At 39.3% G+C, this 17,040-nt stretch overlaps 1 protein-coding gene across 6 annotated transcripts in view; it reads right to left on the bottom strand.

Annotated features, from left to right (window-relative positions):
• KDM4C (lysine demethylase 4C) overlaps positions 1-17,040 on the bottom strand; it is a 411,129-nt gene that overhangs the window by 158,586 nt on the left and 235,503 nt on the right. For all 6 annotated transcript variants that reach the window (XM_070375870.1, XM_070375869.1, XM_070375868.1 and 3 more), the window contains one exon: positions 1,446-1,627. In XM_070375870.1, coding sequence (XP_070231971.1) covers positions 1,446-1,627 — 182 coding nt within the window. The remainder of the gene's footprint in view (positions 1-1,445; positions 1,628-17,040) is intronic.

Genomic DNA, 17,040 nt, shown 5'->3' with positions numbered 1-17,040 from the left:
ACAGAAACATCTAGCAAATGACATCAGATAAGGCATAATCTGCAAACAAAATTGTCACCTCTGACCAAAATATAAGATATTCATTGTTTATTTGAATATGATTAATGAACTAACTTATCCCAGAAACCTTATGTTAATAAATTTCCCCAAATCTTATACTTTTAGTTGGAATTTTTTTAATCATTAGGGAAATATGCAGGCAGATTATGATACAGAAATAAGAATCAAAACAAAGGTAAATTTTTCAAGAAAACATAGAAATTTAACAATGGGAAATAAAAATAAAGTTAATCACTCCCTAATGTTTCATTCAGATGAATGAATGAACTACTTCCTCTATTTACAAAGTTCTGAGAATATGGCACATTATGCATTTTTATGCTCTGAAATGTCTGAACAGAATTACTTCATGTGGAACTTTAAGAACAATGTGATCTTGAATAGAATATTTCTGATTCTATTAGTGAAAATATAATCCAGAACACAATATTCACAACAATACACTTTATAATATTGTATATTAAAATGGACCTAGTAGTTCTACCCTTGCTGCTGCTGCTGCTAAGTCGCTTCAGTCGTGTCTGACTCTGTGTGACCCCATAGACGGCGGCCCACCAGGCTCCGCCATCCCTGGGACTCTCCAGGCAAGAACACTGGAGTGGGTTGTCATTTCCTTCTCCAATGCATGAAAGTGAAAAGTAAAAGTGAAGTCGCTGTCATGTCTGACTCTTAGCGACCCCATGGACTGCAGCCCACCAAGGCTCCTCCATCCATGGGATTTTCCAGGCAAGAGTACTGGAGTGGGGTGCCATTGCCTTCTCCGAGTTCTACCCTTACCAGATTCCTAAAGATCATTTTGTTTGTGTTAGTGCTGAAGAATGTGGCCCTCTGTGATCTAAGATGCTTTTGGCATAACATATATGACATGACATCTGAAAATAATACCAAGAATAGCTGGCTGATGGGGATAAACTGGACAATTTGGTTTGCACTGAGTCCTGCTGTGTCTTTTGCATGTTCTACATGGAAAGATGAAGAGAGGTATTTCAAATGTGAGCCCAGAGCTGACATTTATATGATTGAGAGTAATATTTTCAAACATAAAGCAGAGACTAGGTCTAAGTTCTCTCTCTGCAAGCTTCTACTATTTTGAAGCTGTAAGGTCTGTGTTTCTTGGTCAAGTGGGTAGAAAGAAAGGTTGGAATTAACCGTTGACTGAAATAAATTAAGACATTCAAAAATAATAAAGCACTGTTAAAGAAAAGTCTCTCAAGTGGCACGCAGGAATTCTGTTTGATGCTCTATGATGGTCATTAGCTACAGAAGAACTAATGTTTTCTTCACTGTGTGCATACTAACTACAATGATTCACCTGTGTTTTTACAGCCACACAGAAAGTGCTACAGTGAAAAGAAACGTGGGCAGGGGCCCCTCCCGCCAGCTACCTTGTAGTAGGGCATGAGCAGAGCACAAATGGCGCAGTGTGGCTCCATTCTGCCCATGGCTGTGTTATACTCTTGCTCGGCCACAAAGTTTGGGGACTTCGTCTGCCAAAGGTGAACCAGAGGCTTTGCCCAAGACTCGGTTTCTTCCACTTCTTCCTCAATCGATGGAACCTCAGGCAAATCTGAAGAGAAAGGGCATGAAAACAAAGTGAGCAGGGTCAGTTCAGTTCGGTTCAGTTGCTCAGTCGTGTCCGACTCTTTTGCGACCCCATGAACCACAGCACACCAGGCCTCCCTGTCCATCACAAACTCCCAGAGTCTACCCAAACCCATGTCCATTGAGTCAGCGATGCCATCCAACCATCTCATCCTCTGTCGTCCCCTTCTCCTCCTGCCAGCAATCTTTCCCAGCATCAGGGTCTATTCCAATGAGTCAGCTCTTCGCATCAGGTGGCCAAAGTATTGCATTTCAGCTTCAACATTAGTCTTTCCAATGAATACCCAGGACTGATCTCCTTGAGGATGGACTGGTTGGATCTCCTTGCAGTCCAGGGGACTCTTAAGAGTCTTCTCCAACACCACAGTTCAAAAGCATCAATTCTTCGGCACTCAGCTTTCTTTATAGTCCAACTCTCACATGCATACATGACTACTGGAAAAACCATAGCCTTGACTAGATAGACTTTGTTGACAAAGTAATGTCTCTGCTTTTGAATATGCTGTCTAGGTTGGTCATAACTTTCCTTCCAAGGAGTAAGTGTCTTTTAATTTCATGGCTACAATCAACATCTGCAGTGATTTTAGAGCCCCCAAAAATAAAGTCAGCCACTGTTTCCACTGTTTCCCCATCTATTTGCCATGAATGGGACCGGATGCCATGATCTTCGTTTTCTGAATGTTGAGCTTTAAGCCAACTTTTTCACTCTCCACTTTCACTTTCATCAAGAGGCTCTTTAGTTCTTCTTCACTTTCTGCCATAAGGGTGGTGTCATCTGCATATCTGAGGTTATTGATATTTCTCCCAGCAATCTTGATTCCAGCTTGTGCTTCTTCCAGCCCAGTGTTTCTCATGATGTACTCTGCATAGAAGTTAAATAAACAGGGTGACAATATACAGCCTTGACGAACTCCTTTTCCTATTTGGAACCAGTCTGTTGTTCCATGTGCAGTTCTAACTGTTGCTTCCTGACCTGCATACAGGTTTTTCAAGAGGCAGGTCAGGTGGTCTGGTATTCCCATCTCCTTCATAATTTTCCACAGTTTATTGTGATCCACACAGTTAAAGGCTTTGGCATAGTCAATAAAGCAGAAATAGACATTTTTCTGGAACTCTCTTTTTTGATGATCCAGCAGATGTTGGCAATTTGACTTGTGAAGTCAAGTGTGCCTTAGTAAACATCATTATGAACAAAGCTAGTGGAAGTGATGGAATGCCAGTGGAGCTATTTCAAATCCTAAAAGATGATGCTGTGAAAGTGCTACATTCAATATGTCAGCAAATTTGGAAAACTCATCAGTGGCCACACGACTGGAAAAGGTCAGTTTTCATTCCAGTCCCAAAGAAAAGCAATGCCAGAGAATGTTCACACTACCACATAATTGAACTCATCTCACACGCTAGTAAAGTAATGCTCAAAATTCTCCAAGCCAGGCTTCAGCAATACATGAACTGTGAGCAGGGTACTCAGGGAAAAACAATTACGTTGATCATAAAAGACGCACACATTCCAAAGTACCTGTGATATTAATGTCGGAGTGGAAACCAGAAATGAAATTGGCATCCTCCTCATCATCGAGCACTACCTCTGATTTGAGAGCCAGACAAACCAACCCACTTTCCACACCTTCCCTATCCTCACCCCTCCTCTCAGCTCCACAACTTCTTGTTTCTTGTGCTACCCTGATACCTCCCAGGGTAAGAGTTTTAATATGTGCAAGATTATCTTTCAGCTAGCACAGGAATTCACTAGCCACTATCTGCCTTACCAATATTTTTAGTTCCCTGGCCTAATACAGCAGATGATTTAATTTAAAATTATTAATTTTATTTCACTTAATTAACTTTTATTCAAAATTCATGACAAATACCATTTATAGACTGACTATTGTGTGCCAAGCAATATAGTACCATTACATGGATATAAAAGACAATACCTAAGCCAAATCTCATTTGTTCAATATGATTCCCCAGAGGGTCAAATCTCTTTAAGTATGTGTATCTGTTAACATGAAAAGGGCAGAGATCCATTCCACAAAAATATCATCTTACAAAATTTTACAGAAGGCCAGAAAAATACAAAAAGATATAATAGGTTATGAGAAGAAATTCCTCACGCTTATAGCAGAGGACAGTGTATCAAAACAATGGCAGCAATCACAGCTACATCTAGTACTTAATGTTCACAGCTGTGACACACTCTAAACTTCCTCTGCAGTAGCTGTCTCAGTGCTGCTAATAAATACTGTAAAGCAATGTCTTCAAGTCCCAGAAGGGGTATTCCCATGATCTAAAGAGCTCCTGCCCTTGCCCTGGTGACTCACCTGTGTTAAAAAAAAAAGTCAAAGTGGATTTGCTGAAGTGGAAAAGTAGGAAGGGCTAAATGAGGCTGAAAATAACTCTAAAAACATCAAATGCCAACTGAAGCAAAACGGAACAATCCTGTTCCTGTTTCTGTGGTGGTGGTGGTATTATCCTTATTATTACTATTATACACAATAGAAATGCTTAACGTTCAGTCAGGGACAATGTTTGAAACAAAACTAAGAACCTCTGCCTACATTTGAAATAAAAGTAATTTGATGCTAAATGTTTCCACCTCTGTTTCCTTGTAATATATAACAGCAGATTTACTGTGAAGAGTAAACTTTGACAAATCAAAGATGTGAGTAAAAGTTAACTAGGAACTTGAAATAACATTGCATTTAATGACCAATATACACTAAACATGAGAGCTAAACAAGCAAGCAAAATCCTTGGGCTTGAATAACTTGGATTCCACTTACTGGTTCACAATAAATTTATCACATCACTTGTTTTATTATAAAAGACCGAAATTAACAAGATGAATGATGCTCTTATTCATTCATTTCGACTTGGTTGATATGATGCGTTCTCAAAATAGTTTTAGGGATGAAGAAAATACTATTTAATTCCTAAAAGCCTTGGGAAAATGAACAAGAAGTAGGAGAACAATTCTCAACAATGGAGCCAGAGAACAGGCCTCTGGCAAGACTTATCTAGGGCAGCCTGACACACCTTGACACACTCAAACTGACCTGGTGGAAGACCCTGCTCCACAGCTGTCCATCTCCCAAATCAGGTCATACTCTAGCCCAAAGAGCATCTGTCTTCTGTTTGGATGCTCTCTGGGCCACAGTATGCAGAGAACACCATAACTATGGAATCCTGCGAATTAAGAGCTGCCTGGCAATGACGCTATGCAGCCCCCAATACAGGAACTGTCAGTTCAGAGACTTCGTTTTTGTTTGTTTGTTTGTTTAAGGCTTGCGGGATCTTAGTTCATCAACCAGGGATTGGACCCAAGGACCCAGGAACCCAGCAGTGAAATCACCAAGTCCTAACCACTGGACCACCAGGGAACTCCTCAGAGACCTAACTTGAAATTCAAACTCTGATTCAGAAGGGCTGTGGCTTTCTGTAAAGTAGATTTTCATGGTGATCACGGCTTTCTCACCTACTTCAGGTTTTTTTTTTTTTCTTTTTAATATTGAAATGAAATAGAGAAGGTAAAATTTCTTTTTAAGCTCCAAAGTATTAAAATTCTTTATAAACTCTACAATGATATATAATACATATATTATGTATAATCCATCCAGTCATCTTATTTTTCATATGATCTGTTTGTCAACTCTATCCTTCAATATTTTATGAGAGGGGGGAAAAAAGAGACTACACTTAATCGTAAGTACATGATGATGACTATACAAATTTTAACTTAGTTTTAAAAGTCAAACACATCGGCACATTTTTGAAGGTAAGTATTTTTTCTTCCTGAAATTACCTCATCAAATTATTCATCCCTCTTCTATATCCAAGAATTCTCGCCTACCTTTGAACCAAGGCATTGTTCAAGCACAGACTAACCTTGATTCTTGCCTTTCCCAGACTCGTGATATTCATAAATATTCTGGGGAGAAAAGTCCTAAATATTCTGGGGGGAAAAGTACTTTAGGATATTTAAATACTCTCATCATCACACAATTCCCAAAGAAAAACTTCCCTTTCAGTCTCTAAACACCACTCCTATTTCTGGTCTCTTTTTAGTGCACCTTCATCCACTTGCTTTTTAAAAAAGATACTTCTTATCTTCCAATATACAGAAGTGGGAGAATGTTTTTTCCATTGTAGTTTTTAAATATTCTGATCATTTGGCATCGTGCGCCTAGGAATTTCCTTTCCTCCTCATCTTCAACTATAATTAACTAATGAACCTCTAAAGTTACACTGTGATCTCACTTGTATATATTAATATTTACCTCACTATATGATGCACTATAAGATGTCAGGCAATGAAAATAGACCATACAGTTCCACAGATCTTTAGATTTTTAAAATATCAAATTACTTCTCACAACACCTTCACAAAAGAGGAGGACAGGGCAGATATTAAACATACAAGGACTTGGACACTATACACATTTAATGAATCCAATGTTTTTTATCACCATAATTACCTCTTTTTTAACATATGCATATATACCAGCATAGCAACATTCAGAAGCTCTGAGTCTCATGTTGAAAGCCACAGTTTGCTGTAGAAACAAAGAGAGTGGTGCAAAGGAAAGATCCCTTGGTGCAAATGCATCAAAGTTTGTGAAATCTGTGAAAATGTTACCAGCATAAGACTCCTTTCTTTCCCAACTGTATTCTCAACAAGAACAAAAGAAGAGCTAACAGAGTAACGGCAGTTCTCACAGCACAAGTCTCTCAGAGCAAGGTCTAGGAGATACATGGCACAATTTCATGTGGTCTGTACAGTCAAAAATACTTGCACAATAACAGAACATGTTATTTGCCTGAGTCACCCTGTTGATATTTTTAATGGTGACATAAGAGCAATGAAGGGTAAAACTGTTGGTGCCTTAGCTTGAGTTAAGGCAGGGGCTCCAATGCAGTCATGATATACTCGATTATCTCAAATTTGCAGTTGAGGGTGAGGGAGTTCTCATCAATGTCTTGATGAAGAAAAAATACATCTATCAATTTTATTAAATTTGTGATAAAATGGGATGTATGCATACAGTACTTTGGCTGTATACTGTAGTTCAATGGTTATCATGGGAAAAGGTAATGGACAAATAATTGAATCACATGCTAAATGACCTGCCTTTTTCATGGAATACCATTTTTACTTGAACAAATGATTAACAGACAATCTATGGTAATTCAGATTTGGGTATCTGGAAGGAATTTTCATGAAAGTGAACAAAGAAAGATGTCATTTTAATTTGAAAAAAAAAAAAAAAACTACTGATAATATTTTTTGACAGTGGTGAAATCAAAGCTTCTAAGTCAAAATTACAACTTCCAAAAATGTGTATCCACTTATGTGAGCTAGACAACTTCCCAATAATTAAAGCTATTTCTAATGGAATTGATGGTGATAATAACAAATATACTTTTTTTATAGTATAAAAATACCTATATGACACATATCTTTGTTTACCAATATATGACGTTACAAAACCACACATGTGTAGAACAGCCAAAGTGCAAGACAGATCAATAAATTTTCAGTTTAAAAGAGAACAAAAGGATCACTTATGGGATTCAGATTGCATGTTGCAACTAGTCTTTAAAAAACCACCTTGTGTCAAATTTCGTGTAGTGTCGAAGAATATACATATTAAAATGGCAGAGGAATAGGACAAGACGACCACTTTCTCCCCCACAAATTCATCAAAAGACCATTTGAACACTGAGCAAATACCATAGAACAACTTCTGAACGCTGGCGGAGGACACCAGGCACCCAGAAAGGCAGCCCATTGTCTTCGAAAGGAGGTAGGACAAAATATAAAAGATAAAAAGAGAGACAAAAGAGTTAGGGATGGAGACCCTTCCCGGAGAAGGAGTCCTAAAAGAGGAGAAGTTTCCAAACACCAGGAAACCCTCTCACTGGTGGGTCTGTGGGGAGTTTTGGAAATCTCAGAGGGCAACATAACTGGGAGGAAAAAATAAATAAATAAAACCCACAGATTACACACTTAACTGCAACTCCCAGCGGAGAAGTAGCCCAGACACTCGCATCCGCCACCAGCAAGCAGGGACTGAACAGGAAGGTGCAGGCTGCACTGCTCAGGGTAAGGACAGGGCCTGAATGCCCTGAGGGCAATCTGAAGGCACTAACCTGAGATAGCAACCCAAACCATGGGACTGCCAGAGAGAGAAAGAAAAAAAAGAGGAAGTATAGAGAGAGAACTTTGACACAAAAAGCTCTAACCCAAGGCACTGCCAGGCCTGTTCAAAGAACAAAGGACTGTGCAAATACTAGAGGAGAGCTAGCCGGCAGCAGACTGGCTCATCTCCCGCCAGAGGCAGGGAGGCAGGCAGGCAACAGCCAGAGCCGGAAGGCAAGGGGCATCCTCTACCAAACTGCAAGCAAGTTCCCAGTTGCTAACCAAGTCTTCCTGGGATCCTGGATGGTTGACATCCACCAGGAGGGTCGCATCCAGAGATCAACTCCCCAGAGGAGACACACGGCACACCTGAGACAGCACTCCTGCTGCACACCCAGGAAATCAAGCGACTGGGACTGGGAGGTGATAAGACGCACCGCCCCACCTGGGGAGAGCGCTCCCCAAGCACCTGATCACCCGAGCTGGTCAGACCTCGTAAGGGCACAAAACACAGGCCCAACCGAGTCTGTACCTTTGTGGAGTACCTGAGAACCTGAACCTGAGCGGCTTAGAAATGGGAAGTGCACACAACCCAGGGCCTGCCTTAGACAGTTCCCCTGCAGAGCAACCTGGAGCTTGAGCAGTGTAGACCAAGAAAGCACACACGCCTTGAGCTGGGGCAAACCCAGTGTGGGCCAGACACTGCGAGCAGTCCCCATACACGCCAGTGATATTGCAGTGTTCCTCCTTCCCTGCAGCACAATTGAACAAGTAAGCCTAAATAAATGACCACCTTCGCCCCCTTGTGTCAGGGTGGAAGTTAGATACTGAAGAGACTTCCAAACAGAGGAAGCTGAAATAAAGAAGAAGGAATCGTTTTGGAAGTGACAGGTCCAACAGATTAAAACCCTGTAGTTAGCATAGGCTACACTGGAAGGGACCTATAGACCTTGAGAATAAGTATAAGCTGGAACAAGGAACTATCTAAAACTGAACTGACCCCACACTGCCCTCAACAGACCCAGAGAAATTCCAAGATGTATTTTACTATTATCATTTTTTAATTTAAAATTTTTTTATTTTTAAGTTCATTACTCCTTTAATTTTCATTTTTAAAACCTATTACCTTGCAAAAAAAAAAAGACCCTATTTTTAAAGCAAATTTCGTATATATATATTTTTAATAACTTTTGAAATTTTTTTTTAATACTGTATTCTTGAGAGTCTAACCTCTACTCTAGATTTTTAATCTTTACGTTGTGGTATTTGTTATCTATTCTGTACCTTTAAGAATCCAATCTTCAGTACCCATTTTTACTTAGGACTGTGATTACTGGCTTGATTGTTCTCTCCCCTTTTGACTCTCCGTTTTCTCCCACAGGTCACCTCTATCTCCTCCCTCCCCCTTCTCTACTTAACTCTGTGAATCTCCTTGGGTGTTCCCAACTGTGGAGAACACTTAGAGAACTGATCACAGGCTAGATTAGTCTCGCTTCTTTTGACTCCCACTCCTCTCCTTCGGGTCACCTCTATCTCCTTCCTCCCTCTTCTTTTCTCTATGGAACTCCGTGAACCACTCTGAATGTTCCAGACTGTGGAGAGCAAATAGGGAATTGATTACTGGCTAGATTGCTCTCTCCCCTTTTGATTCTCCCTATTCTCCTCCTGGCCACCTCTATCACCCTCCTCCCTCTTCTCTTCTCCATGTAACTCTGTGAACCTCTCTGGGTGTCCCCCACTGTGGAGAATCTTTTCACCATTAACCTAGATGTTTTATCATTGGTGCTATATGGATGGAGAAGTCTTGAGGCTACTGTAAGAATAAGACTGAAAGCCAGAGGCAGGAGGCTTAAATCCAAAACTTGAGAATACCAGAAAACTCCTGATTCCAGGGAACATTAATCAACAAGAGCTCATCCAAAAGCCTCCATACCTACACTGAAACCAAGCTCCACCCAACAGTCAAAAAGTTTCAGAGCAAGACATACCAAGCTAATTCCCCAACAATGCAGGAACATAACCCTGAGCACAAAAACACAGGCAGCCAAAAGTCACACCAAACCCACAGACACCTCAAAACTTTTTACTGAACACTTTATTGCACTCCAGAGAGAAGAGATCCAGCTCCACCCAGCAGAACACTGATGCAAGCTTCCCTAACCAGGAAACCTTGACAAGTCACTCGTCCAACCCCACCCACAGGGAGGAACCTCCATAATAAAGAGGAACCACAAACTTCCAGCATACAGAAAGGCCACCCCAAACACAGCAACCTAAACAAGATGAAAAGGCAGAGAAATATTCACCAGGTAAAGGAACATGATAAAAGCCCACCAAACCAAACAACAGGGGAGATAAGGAGTTAACCTGAAAAGGAATTCAGAATAATGATAGTAAAAATGTTCCAAAATCTTGAAAACAAAATGGAATTTCAGATAAATAGTCTGGAGACAAGGATTGAGAAGATGCAAAAAAAGTTTAACAAGGACCTAGAAGAAATAAAAAAAGAGTCAATCGATAATGAATAATGCAATAACTGAGATCAAAAGCACTCTGGAGGGAACCAACAGTAGAATACGTGAGGCAGAAGATAGGATAAGTGAGGTGGAAGAAAGAATGGTAGAAATGAATGGACCAGAGAGGAAAAAAGAATCAAAAGAAATGAGGACAACCTCAGAGATCTCTGGAACAATGTTAAACACCCCAACATTCAAATCATAGGAGTCCCAGAAGAAGATGACAAAAAGAAAGGCCATGAGAAAATACTTGAGGAGATAATAGCTGAAAACTTCCCTAAAATGGGAAAGGAAATAGCCATCCAAGTCCAAGAAACCCAGAGAGTCCCAAACAGGATAAACCCAAGGCAAAACACCCCAAGACACATATTAATCAAATTAACAAAGTTCAAACACAAAGAACAAATATTAAAAGCAGCAAGGGAAAAACAATAACTCACAAGGGGATCCTCATGAAGATAACAGCTGACCTTTCAATGGAATCTCTTCAAGTCAGAAGGGAATGGCAGGACATACTTAATTAAAGTGATGAAAGAGAAAAACCTACAACTGAGATTACTGTACACAGCAAGGATCTCATTCAAATATGAAGGAGAAATCAAAAGCTTTACAAATAAGCAAAAGCTCAGAGAATTCAGCACCACCAAACCAGCTCTTCAACAAATGCTAAAGGATATTCTCTAGACAGACAACACAGAAAAGGTTTATAAACTCGAACCCAAAACAACAAAGTAAATGGCAACGGGATCATACTTATCAATAATTACCTTAAATGTAAATGGGTTGAATGCCCCAACCAAAAGACAAAGACTGGCTGAATGGATACAAAAACAAGACCCCTATATATGCTGTCTACAAGAAACCCACCTCAAAACAAGGGACACATACAGACTAAAAGTGAAGGGCTGGAAAAAGATATTTCATGCAAATGGAGACCAAAAGAAAGCAGGAGTAGCAATAGTCATATCAGATAAAATAGACTTTGAAGTAAAGGCCATTAAAAGAGACAAGGACACTACATAATGATCAAAGGATCAAACCAAGAAGAAAATATAACAATTACAAATATATATGCACCCAACATAGGAGCACTGCAATATGTAAGGCAAATGCTAACAAGTATGAAAGGGGAAATTAACAATAACACAATAATAGTGGGAGACTTTAATACCCCACTCACACCTATGGATAGATCAACTAAACAGAAAATTAGCAAAGAAACACACACTTTAAATGATATAATGGACCAGTTAGACCTAATTGATATCTATTGGACATTTCACCCTAAAACAATGAATTTCACCTTTCTCAAGTGCACATGGAACCTTCTCCAAGATAGATCACATCCTGGGCCATAAATCTAACCTTGGTAAATTCAAAAAAACTGAAGTCATCTCAAGCATGTTTTTCTGATCACAATGCAGTAAGATGTCAACTACAGGAAAAAAACTATTAAAAATACAAACATATGGAGGCTAAACAACACACTTCTGATTAACCAACAAATCACAGAAGAAATCAAAAAAGAAATCAAACTATGCATAGAAACGAATGAAAATAAAAACACAACTACCCAAAACCTATGGGACTCAGTAAAAGCAGTGCTAAGGGGAAGTTTCATAGCAATACAGGCCTACCTCAAGAAACAGGAGAGAAATCAAATAAATAACCTAACTCTACATCTAAAGCAACTAGAAAAAGAAGAAATGAAGAACCCCAGGGTTAGTAGAAGGCAAGAAATCATAAAAATTAGGGCAGAAATAAATGCAAAAGAAACAAAGAAGATCATAGCCAAAATCAACAAAGTTAAAAGCTGGTTCTTTGAGAAGATAATAAAATTGACAAACCATTAGCCAGAGTCATCAAAAAAAAAAGGGCAGCGGGGAGAGAAGACTCAAATCAACAAAATTAGAAATTAAAATGGAGAAATCACAACAAACAACACAGAAATACAAAGGATCATAAGAGACTACTATCAGAAACTATATGTCAATAAAATGGACAACTTGGAAGAAATGGACAAATTCTTAGAAAAGTATAACTTTTCAAAACTGAACCAGGAAGAAATAGAAAAACTTAACAGACCCATCACAAGCACAGAAATAGAAACTGTAATCAGAAATCTTCCAACAAACAAAAGCCCAGGACCAGATGGCTTCACAGGTGAATTCCACCAAAAACTTAAAGAACTAACAGCTATCCTATTCAAACTCTTCCAGAAAATTGCAGAGGAAGGTAAACATCCAAACTCATTCTATGAGGTCATCATCACCCTAATACCAAAACCTGACAAAGATGCCACAAAAAAAGAAAATTACAGGCCTGTTGGGGGCCAGAGTGAGGTACTCCGCCCATGGCAAAGGTCATGAGGAAGGAGGCTCGACATACGCAAAGGTGGGATCGAGCCTCAGGAGTCCCCCTGGAAATCCTCGAGCATCTACCCCCATAACCAGAGCCTGCCTACTTTACTACTTTGTGCTCACCTACACCTCTGACTTTACGGGGGGCTGTCCCCCACCACCTCTTTCGGAGAAGGAGTTAACTTAGAGCTCCAGTTAATAATAATTCCTGGGCGTGATAAGAGTGTTTTAACCTAGAAACTCCTCTGAAGGTTCTCTAGCCTGCCTGACACGCTTGTCCAGCCACATGTGATTGCTCACAGCCTCCCAACCGTGAGAGGCACGAGATGCTTTAAACCTTCTAAAAATAGGTTCCTTAGAAAACTATTAGTATAAGTATAATGGGCTGATTAGAAATTGTATTGGCGAAGGGTTTTTCATTTGTTGAGCCAATGTTTGTTGCTAAGTCTCCACATCCCCTGCCCTTACACACATTAATGAATATATAGAAGAAATAAGTATTAACCTTTGATATTAATCACGTTAGACCTTAGGCTAAGTAAATTCTTTCCTTAACTAAAACCCACTACACCCTCACCCTATAGGAATGTAACTTTATTTGGGTGGTGTCTGTTTTAAGAATAATCACCCCTGGAGAAATAAGTGTCCTGGTTGACTGACCGTTGTCACAAGGAGAGGGTCATAAATTGTCAGCAGGCCCCCCTGGCCAGAAGATGATGTAACATCCCTAAGACCTCTGTATACATTTGTATGAAGACCTGACTTTGATGAAAGTCGGGACTGCTGACCCCGCGTGACTTTTGCATAACATCTCAGTGTCTAAAAGCAGACCATGGAAAATAAAGAATTGGGATCAGTTTCTCGAAATACTGGTCTCCCCATGTCTCTCTCTCTTTCACTCTGGCTGAGTCTCCATCTGGAGCGCGGAACCCACCATGCTTACTAATTATGCCTGGGCTTCTAAGATCCGACCGGGCAGGCCTCAGTGTCTCCTCTCCTTCAGGATAACGGAAGGACGCCTGTGGCCTACGTAAGTGGTGCAAACTTCTTGTCTTGAAGTTTTATTGGTCTCCTGCGTAAACCAAGCCACTCAGCCTCTTTTCTCCACTGAATTTTCCTACTGAGCTATCCTTATTCTATTACTCTTTATGTCTTTAATTAATATCTAATTGAAGCTATTGTATCCTGACCCTTGCCGATGCCGTCCCTGCTTCCAATACACTGGATCAGCTGGGGCTGGACCCCAGCACAGGCCAATATCACTGATGAACATAGATGCAAAAATCCTTAACAAAATTCTAGCATCCAGAATCCAAAAACACATTAAAAAGATCATACATCATGACCAAGTGGGCTTTATCCCAGGGATGCAAGGATTCTTCAATATTCACCAATCAATGTGATACACCACATTAACAAATTGAAAAATAAAAACCATATGATTATCTCAATAGATGCAGAGAAAGCCTTTGACAAAATTCAACATCCATTTATGATTAAAAAAAAAAAAAACAGAAAGCAGACATAGAAAGACATAGAAGGAACATACCTCAACATAATAAAAGCCATGTATGATAAACCCACCGTAAACATTATCCTCAATGGTGAAAAATTCAAAGCATTTCCCCTAAGGTCAGGAACAAGACAAAGGTGCCACTACTATTCAACATAGTTTTGGAAGTTTTAGCCACAGCAATCAGAGAAGAAAAAGAAATAAAAGGAATCCAGATTGGAAAAGAAGAAGTAAAACTCTCACTGTTTGCAGATGACATGATCCTCTACATAAAAAACCCTAAAGACTCTACCAGAAAATTACTAGAGTTAATCAATGAATATAGTAAAGTTGCAGGATATAAAATCAACACACATAAATCCCTTGTATTCCTATACACTAACAATGAGAAAACAGAAAGAGAAATTAAGGAAACAATTCCATTCACCATTGCAATGAAAAGAATAAGATACTTAGGAACATATCTACCTAAAGAAACAAAAGACCTATATATAGAAAACTATAAAACACTGGTGAAAGAAATCAAAGATGACACAAATAGATGGAGAAATATACCATGTTCATGGATCAGAAGAATAAATATAGTGAAAATGAGTATACTACCCAAAGCAATCTATAAATTCAATGCAATCCCTATCAAGCTACCAACAATATTTTTCACAGATCTAGAACAAATAATTTCACAATTTGTATGGAAATACAAAAAACCTAAAATAGCCAAAGCAATCTTGAGAAAGAAAAATGGAACTGGAGGAATTAACCTGCCTGACTTCAGGCTATACTACAAAGCAACAGTCATCCAGACAGTATGGTACTGGCACAAAGACAGAAATATAGATCATTGGAACAAAACAGAAAGCCCAGAGATAAATCCATGCACCTATGGACACCTTATCTTTGACAAAGGAGGCAAGAATAAATTAAAAAAATTTTTAAATGGTACTAAAATACTGCACTCCTTCCAACCATGTATCTCTGGGAAGTTGGACTTTTTTCAATATACTTTAACCAGAACAACGAGGCCCAATAGACTGAATGCAAAAGTAGACATGAGAATCCAATTTTCATTAAACTCAATGTTAAAGAGCTCTGCAAAAAATGTAAAACAATGCCATTTTTTTCTTTATTTTTATGGTTTGGGAAAAGTGTTATTTTTTATGAAAACAAATGCTTATGCACTTATTGCTACTTTAAATTTTCCCCTATTTTAACTTTCAGCAAATAAGTACCATTAAGACAAACCTATAGGGAGGGAAAGGGGCTGGGGTTGGAAGAGAAGGGAAGGGGAAGGGAGGAGAGGACATTACAGAAAGGAAAGGAGCTGAAACCTTTTTGGCGTCCTCAAAACGTTTGTAAGCATAAGTTGTCTTGAGAAAAAGACTAAGAATCAATGAAGAATATATGTGCATTTTCACCCAAAAGTACTAGTATCACAGTCATTGTTGAGCAATACAGCACTAATAAAGCTGGTGTAGACTTTGTTCTCACAGTCAAGCAAGAATGTCATAAACTACTTTCTTCAACTAACGAGTAACACTAAAACTCGTTTCTCCCTTTTCTTTCATTAAGGTCTGCAAGGTTTGCCAGCTACAGGAGGGAAAAAAAATTCTATGCCAACAATGCTTGGTTATTTTTTTTCTTGATGAGCCTCTTAGCTAACAGCAGAAATCTAGATTCTTAGACTACTTTGTTTACAGAAGCATGCCCATTACTCTGTAACAAGTACAGTAGAGTTAAGAAAATCATGCCCCTAAACACAGAGCAGCTCGTAAAATCTACATTAGCTCTTCTAAATTCACAGAAGCAGGTTACAATACAGCTCCAGACATCATGTTGTCAGGAATGTGCTGAATACAGAAACATAAGCTGAAAACACTGCTATCCTACAAGCTGCACCTTCAGTAGTTGCTTTGAAAGTTTTCAATCACTACATCACCAAAAAAAACAATCAGTTGTTTTATTCTATAGAACTTGCCTGCCTACAGACCAAACACCAAACTCCTGGAACATACACAGAATATCCCAAACCTGCTATTTTTTAGTAGTATTAAAAATATGCTTATTCCTAGGAAACCAAGCTTTGCCTCCAACTTTGAATTTTTCTGAAGTAAAAAAGCTCTTGGAAAAGGGCGGTGGGAATAGATATACATATAGAAACCAACAAGAGAGCTCAAGAAGAAATAAAAGTTAAACCACGGTATCTGATCTATACACGTGACAGCTGGGTACTGAGAGGTCAAGCACAACTTGTGCCTCTATAGTTACTTGCAGATAAATCACAGTAAGGAGCCCCTCACAGCAGCCTGCTTACAGCTTCCCTCAGTCTTCCAATGTGTTTTAAATACTTCTCCAAAATGATCCTCTCCCTGCTTAATATTTAGATCATACTCATTGTGATACTGTGATATAAAAAGAAACATATATTCAGTCTTTGTCCTGGTTTCTGGCATACAGCTTCTAAAACCTTTGGAATATTCTGAATGATATGGGTAAGAGGAACATCACTGGTTAAAATACCTGGTCTTAGTCCCTAGTTCCTGATACAAGAGCTTCTAAGACCTTTGGAAACTCAGAACTGAAAAATGTCTTCTATCTGCTAATGAGATAACAGGAGACACCTGGATAGTTTCAGGATGAAGGCTTGTCACCAGAAAGACCAATGCATGACTACAGATTCAATTCATGACTACAGTGTTAGCGCTTTAGCCCCACATCAAGGGAGGGACTGGAGACTGAATCACCAATAGACCTTGATGGAATCAATCATGTAAACATAATGAGGCATCCACAAAAACCCTAAAACAACAGGGTTTAGACAGAGTCCAGGGTCAATGTACCTGCAGAGGG

This window comes from Bos mutus, chromosome 8 (genome assembly GCF_027580195.1).
Source record: "Bos mutus isolate GX-2022 chromosome 8, NWIPB_WYAK_1.1, whole genome shotgun sequence".
Taxonomy (NCBI): Eukaryota; Metazoa; Chordata; class Mammalia; order Artiodactyla; family Bovidae; genus Bos; species Bos mutus.
Note: the sequence above shows the minus strand (reverse complement) of the source record. Positions and strands in the feature narration are given on the sequence as shown.